The 7,471-nt window shown below is 29.8% G+C and overlaps 1 protein-coding gene across 1 annotated transcript; it reads right to left on the bottom strand.

Moving 5' to 3' along the window:
* Positions 1–343: 343 nt before the first annotated feature.
* Positions 344–4,356, bottom strand: LOC107870799 (transcription factor bHLH71). Its single transcript, XM_016717450.2, has 3 exons — positions 3,600–4,356; positions 1,927–2,391; positions 344–646 (listed from the first exon to the last, which is right to left on the bottom strand). The coding sequence occupies exons 1-3, from the start codon at positions 4,062–4,064 to the stop codon at positions 545–547; spliced, it is 1,032 nt and encodes a 343-aa protein (XP_016572936.2). The 5' UTR covers positions 4,065–4,356; the 3' UTR covers positions 344–544.
* Positions 4,357–7,471: the final 3,115 nt, after the last annotated feature.

The following is a 7,471-nucleotide window of genomic DNA, read 5'->3' on the forward strand; positions in this document are numbered from 1 at the left end:
TAGCTCCATGGATTATGGAGTTCGGTTACATGTATATACATATGAGTGGGGGTGACTTTACACTATTTTTACTAGTAGAATACATGAAATAAGCCATAGAATTTACCGGTAATCCTTAGCTAATCCGTCGTTAACTTACTCCTAGCTAATTGAATTTTCTTATAATTCATCATAATCCATAGCTAAATGGGATTAGCATGAAATTTTTGTTATATAGCTACGATATTTTAACTTCTGCTAATTCCTTAGCTTGTTTTCTAGTAAGTAGTATTTAGCGTTATAAAAAAGAATCCGACAATTATATCTCAGCAACTATAGAAAAACAGTGATGAAACTCTGATAATTGTACAAGCATTGCACACACATTATAAACAAAATATCACAGCTCATGTTGTACGTACAAGGACAAGAAAGAATTAGCAACTAATATAAACATTGAACAAGTTCTTTCTCCTTTTTTTTTTTTTTTGTTTTGTCCAACTGGATTCAAACTAGAAAAAATAAAAACATGATAAAAAGATAATAGGGGGACTGTCCCCTAGGCTTAGCAAGAAAGGGTAGCTGCTTCCTCCTCAATTATTCTTAGCATGTGGTGGACTGCACCTGCTATGTCATCTGCTGAGTTTAGTTGGCAACCTTCTTCTACCTGCCAATGTTTTTGGGTAAAACATCAACTGTAAAATAGTATGTTAAAGACATAATTTTAAAAAATAAATATGTACTATTATGTATGGCGGTCACGTAGTTTAACATGATATCAGAGAGGACGGAGGTTTGGTGTTTGAGTTTTTCAGCGTCACTCATTATTAAAAAAAAAAAAAATTACGTGTCTGGGCTATAAAAACTACGAAACAATAATCAACAAAATAAAAATGTGCTCTACTGATCAATAATTTAACAAAATTACTTGTCTTACTCCAAAAAAAGAACATGATAGATTCTTTCAGATTTATAATGACAATAAGTTAAAGACATGATCTAAAAATAAAATTGTACTATGCATAGTGATCACATAATGTAGCATGGTATCAGAAAAGGTAGAAAAGTTTTAAATTTTGAGTTTCATTGTCTTTCATTATCAATTTTTTGATCTATATAAAAAAGAGTATGAAAACATAAACAACATAACAAGAATGTGCTTTATTGAACAATTTAACTCAACTACTCTAAAAAAATAAAAAGAAAATGTTTCATATTTTGAAATAATTCGTAATCATAAGTACAAAAAGACAAGTATGACTTTACTAAGAAACGCCATACAAGAATTGTAAAGAAACACCCTTTCTGACCCATCATTGCCTTCTGAAATTAGTAAAAAGTAGTAATCCTTTTTAAATTCCCAAAATACCCCAAAAAAAATTTCTTTTTTGTTTTAAAGAAAAAGTATGGCTCATATTTTCATGTGATGAAAAAGTTCCACTGCTATAGTGTAAAAAAGTAAATCGATTCTTGCAATCTCTAGTCATTTTCTTTCAGAAAAAAAAAATCATGTAAAAACAACAATAGCGCACCCGAGTACGTCAAAGAGCGAGGTGTGAAAAGGTAGGATGTAGGCAGTTGGTACCAATTACTTCCTCCGTTTCAAAATAAATGAATTGTTGGGGTAATTTTAGTGTTTCAAAATAAGTGAATGATTCACAATTCAAGGTAAATGTTGAATTTTTTTTTCAAATTTACCCTCCACTAAATGTGCATTGGAAGTGATGTATCATGTGTCTTTGCTTTTTGAAGAGGGTAAAAATGAAAAAATATGATAAATTTATGTCTATACTTTTTTTTTCTTAACATGTATGCCAAAAATTCAACAATTAACTTATTGTGGTATGGCGGGAGTACCTAGAGGTAAAGTACAGAGGTTGTTTCCAACAGAACCTCGTGTGAAGACGAAAAAAATATATTAAAAGAGTTGTACATTTAGAATCGTACCTTAGCACTGATAGAATAGAGAACCAATGGATCCAAAGTGGTGACATTGAGGTGAAGGACAGTAAGGTACAATGACTGAAACGCAGCGACCAACTTTGATAGCTGACGAAATCTTCTTCTTGATAATATTCTAACGTTTGCATGTGTTTCAATTAATGTCACTTCAATATCTGCTATTGCTGCCTTGCTCTTTGATGTATATTTGTTTGGTATTTGACTACATGTGTATTGTGGATACGAGAAAAATTGCGCAAATGGGGTCGAAAAATACTCGGTGGTGGGAGCAGAAATTTCACCTGAGGTTGTGTGTGGTGCTTTACCATCACAACCACCATCATCAGTACCAATACCACGTTGTTGTTGTTGTTGTAATAAGATGAATTTCTTAGATTCGAGAGATTGTAGAATGTGTTCCAATTCCTTAACGAATTCAATTGCACCTCCAACGATTGAGGCTTGATCACCCTGAACAATATAATAACAACAACAATTACGTCTCAGTTCTAAATTATGATTGAATATTAAGGTAAAGGGTACATAAATTGAAGTGTCCTTTTCAAAAACCAATTTATTGTTAATGTCTATAGGACATTCTTTACAATGAATATTCTTCATCAAATGCCAACTAAAGTTTCTAGTACATTAGTAAATTCACAAAATGATTGAAATTCTAAGTTATTAATTGTCAATTGTTATGTAGGGTCATTTAGATAATTAAATGCAAAGCGTTATTTTCTGTTATTCAATTATTTTCAACCTCTTTTTCGTCGAATCCTTGACAACACCTTTTCCTGTTTGTACCTAAATGGAAATAAAAGCAACAAACAATACTCCATAGTCCATATTCAAATGAAAAGACATCAAACCCCACAGACAACACACACAACTTTTAGAAAAAACAATATTTTCTTTGTTTTGATGAACTGATTTGTATAATAGTCGGGGCTTCAATATGAATATCACACATCATCAGAGTAGAAATCAACCAAAAAAGTACTGGCTTATATAATAGTCGAGGCTTCAATAAAAGTATCAAACACTATGAGAAAAAAAAGAACTAATTTTTATAATAATCAAAACTTTTATATAAATATCGAACGCCGAAAAAAAACCCAACTGAAATATAGAACAGAGGGACCAAGGGTGAAAGTTATTCATATGCATATATGGGGCTCATAATTCGATAATGAATAAGAATAGGGCTATGTAAGTGCAGTCATTTCAAACAAACCAAAAAACAAAAAAACTTTATACTGGTAAATTTGCAGAATAGAAAACAGTGTCCTTTCAAATATAGTAAAAAAAAAATAGTGTTAAACACCTTTCTTCGAAAATGTATATCAAACGTAAATAAATAAAAAAATTACTTTACAAATATAGGTTAAATTGTGAACATTCTTAGTGAATTTTCTGATTTCATCATTCTGAAAAAGCTTTTACCACCAATGCATAAATTTACAATAACATATTTAAATATAATCCTACATGATATAATATGAAGAGGTTAGAGTTTATACAGACCTTACCTCTACCTTTAACTCAAGGAGGGTGGTAGAGAGGTCGTTTACCATCATGCGTAAACTATATATAGAAAAATAAAATAAAATTAGTACTATGTTGAAAGACATAATCCTTACGTAATTTTCCTTTTTTATAGAGTGCAAAATACATACCCTTTGAACATAAGATTCAGGCATGAGGGAACGTAAAACAGCAAGATGTTCATTCATTTGCTTCCTTCTATTTCTCTCAACAGCAATGTGTGTCATTCTTTGATTCTCAGCTTCTTCTTTGTTCTTACAAATTTTAGGTCTCCTTCTCCTTTTCTTCCGCCCGCCGCCTCCTCCTTGTGCCGCCACTGCCAAATTATTCTTGACCACCCTGCCGCGGGTGGAAGTTTGGGGTGGCGGCATGGAGACGGCGGTACTAGAATACTGTTGGTCTAAAGGGGGAGTAGTAGCAAAATCTTGAGGTTTTAGTAAATAGGCATTATTATTATTTTCATCGTGATGATTGTGGGTAAAAAGTAGAGCATTTTCATCATCAAGATTAATGTTGTTGTTGGTGGTGGTGGTAGAGATTGTATCATATATGATGAAACTGATGAGTTCATTGGTAGAAAGTGCTTCTAAAGCCATTTGGAATATTTTGGTGTGATTTTTAGCTCTTGTTTTTTTGCTTTGTAAGAGGGATGTGTGTGTGTGTTTGTTGAGAAATCCAAGGAATATTTTGACTTGTTTTTTGCCTGCTTACTCTCTATTTGTATATGGAGTATAAGACTTCAATTAGTATTTTATAGTGATACCCACTGAGTTCTTGAACTAGCATATGTAAGACAAAGACAGATTATAGAGCAAGAGCTATTAATTAAGGGGTGTGGAGGATGTTTGTAATTGTCACCTTTAATGAAAGGTCTTACAGTTCAGATATGAAAATGAAGAATATTCTGATTAAATAAATAAAAAAATTACATAACATCATAACTTATTTTTATTAAATTCTATAAAATTTTCATTTTTTATTAATTATCTAAGATTTTTCTCTCGAAAAAACAGTGAATACACCCACAAACTCATTAAGTATCTCTCTTTAATCTAATTAATGTATTATGTATCTCGATCGAATAATTTTAAAAATAAATACATCTCAGTAATCAAGAATATGTATCTCAATTTCAAAATTATGTATCCAGATGTTAATTATGCATCCAAGCAAAAATGAAGTGATAACTGTTGCATTTATATATTCAAAATTATGTATTTTAATGCTAATTATGTATCGAAAATTATAAATAAGAAGCTATTTGTAATTTAGTAAAAAATAAAGATAAAAAGTAAGTAAGAATAAACTTATTGAAATTTATGTAAGTGTACTAAATAAATTTCTAATTTTAGTGGGCCTAGTTGCTAAGAATTCAAATTATTTGGAACAGTGAACTTCGGATATTGACGGATTATATTGGTGGTTGAATAAGCAATACTCCATTTAAAGCAATTTTGAATCTTTAACCCCATTTAAAAAAAAATATTTACAAACTATATATACCTTAGAATTAACAAATTTGTTGGGCAAGACCTGTGACTAAAAATTTTACCTATGAAATAAAAAATTGAGATATTTTAATAAGTCAGAAATAATAAATTTGATCATGTATTTCAATAGGCAATACATTATAATATTGTCACAACAGTGCGTAACACTGTATCTTAATTGAAATCCCAAAATCTTACTTTATGGTCAAAATTAACTTACGCTCACATTATAATTACTAGAACCAATAAAAAAAGAAAAAAAGTTTTTGTAAGCTAGGGTTGTTATCAAGGTCGTCTCAACAAAATTAGTGGTTTAAAGACAAATTTTAATATGAGGCCTTAAATATATGCGCATAACAAAAGTATTATCAATAATTTAGAATTATTTTTTTTATTCTTACGTACTACTTTTTCTAGTGTAGTATTCTTAAAACATAGTAATATTATTATTTATAAAAGTAAGAACTAATTTTAATTAATAAGATATTAGTCATTTGTTTGCGATACTTTACCTTAAATATTATTATAAAAACTTTATTTATTAATACAAAGATTTGATAAAAAATTTTAAAATATTTTAAATAAATAATAGATAGTTCTTCTTTCTTTTTTCATTAGTTTAAATTTTATACCTTTTATATTTTTCAATCTTTACTATTATTTGAAGTGAAATTAAAATCATAAAATTTATATTAAATTTTTTGGGGCCTCAAAATTTTGAGGACTTGAAGCGAACGCTTTACTAGCCTTACCCTTGAGCCAGTTGCTATAGAGCTAAAAGTTCAAGATCACCCCTTATAATTCCCTATTTCATCAATGCTTTGTTTTAGCTGGTGTCTATTTTTCTTTTGGTAGAATCAACAACCCTTGAAATTTATTACTAACAAATTTCATTCAGATTCGAACTATAATTTGTTATAACTGAACACCTAAATATATACATAATAAAGTATTGATATAAAATACTTTTGGCTTCAATTGTGAAAAAGTTTCTACACACATTCTCAAGTGTTGTTCATTGTAGTGATAAATTAAATATAAATAACATAAATACCAACCTTTTAAAAGTAATTACACTCTCTTCCTTTTTTCTAATTACTTTACTTTCTCTTCCTATTAATATATATAACAGCCGACATATACATATCATTCTGTGTATATATGAGATTTTTGTAATATGTTTAAGAAGTTAGGATTTTTTATAATATTAAAAACATAAATTGTGTATTTGTGCAATTTTTAGATAAATTAAACACATAAAATATGAAGTACCTCCTTCAAATTATACACATCAACCTCAGTTAGAACGTATTTACGATTTTAAGGCTTATTGATAATATTATGTATAATTAAAGGGATTGATATAATTCAATTGATTAACCTATCTACATAATTGGGTGCTTGAAAATACAAATAGAAGCTTTTTAAAATTTTAAAATTGAAAGTGCCTAATAAATATATTTTTATCACGTGGTTAATTAATATTTCATTGAATATATTATAATTTAAGTATCTAAATAAAATATAGATAAGAGGCTATTAATATATTCCTGTTATAAAGCAAGAAAGAATAAAGAACAAGAGTATAGAGAGGAGAGAGTAGTTCTTATTTCTTCTCTTGAGGATGAGAGATTATATGATTGTAAATACAATGAACAAAACCCCTCTATTTATAGGAGAAATTTACTCCTAGTCTGAGTAAAAGACGGATGCTTGAAATCCTAATAAATATCAAAGTAGATCTTGATAGATCTTGATAGACATTCACTATAATGTCTAATTGGTAGATAATCTGCCTCGTTAAAACCTTACTAGAAAAAACCCAGTGGAAAAAAAATCTAGTGAAGGAAAAAGAGTACACATCTCTAACAATACGCATATAGGTTGCCTCATTAAAAACCTTACAAGGAAAATCTGGTGGGACAAAACCTTGAAAGGAAAAAAGAGTACAGCGTATATTTGCTCCCCCTAATGAGAACATCCTTGAACTTTTGCATCCCGATCTTGTGCAGCATCTTCTTGAAAGTTGCAATTGGAGAAGATTTGGTGAATAAATCAATCACATTGTCAGTTGAACGAATCTGTTGCATGTTAATATCATCATTCTTTTGTAGCTCATGTATGTAGAAAAGCTTTGGCAAAATGTGCTTCGTTCTATTAAGATGTGCTATGTATGTTGAATTATCTCTGTATAAAATTGTGGGCAGATTGTCATATTTCACAACATATTTTTCTCGAATGAGATGTATCATGGACCTCAACCATACACATTCTCGGCTTGCTTCATGAATAGCTATTATCTTAGCATGATTCGATAAAGTGGCTACGATAGACAGCTTTGTATATCTCCAAGATATGGCAATACCACCACATATGAACGCGTAGCCTATTTGAGACCGAGTTTTATGCGGGTCAGATAAGTACCTAACATCAGCATGACCAATAAAATCAGGACTGCAATCTTTAGAATAAAATAAATTTATGTATTCTATCCCATTTTGATATCTCATAGT

The sequence above is a fragment of the Capsicum annuum genome, chromosome 1, assembly GCF_002878395.1.
Source record: "Capsicum annuum cultivar UCD-10X-F1 chromosome 1, UCD10Xv1.1, whole genome shotgun sequence".
In the NCBI taxonomy this organism is placed as follows: Eukaryota; Viridiplantae; Streptophyta; class Magnoliopsida; order Solanales; family Solanaceae; genus Capsicum; species Capsicum annuum.

What these genes read in the sequence shown, in the direction of transcription:
- LOC107870799 (XM_016717450.2), bottom strand. Translation starts at nt 4,064, where the DNA reads ATGGCTTTAGAAGCACTTTCTACCAATGAACTCATCAGTTTCATCATA. An exon ending in CTGAATCTTATGTTCAAAGG is followed by an intron (nt 2,392 to 3,599) that starts GTATGTATTTTG and finishes TATATTGTTCAG; the next exon opens with GGTGATCAAGCCTCAATCGT. An exon ending in TCTATTCTATCAGTGCTAAG is followed by an intron (nt 647 to 1,926) that starts GTACGATTCTAA and finishes AAACATTGGCAG; the next exon opens with GTAGAAGAAGGTTGCCAACT.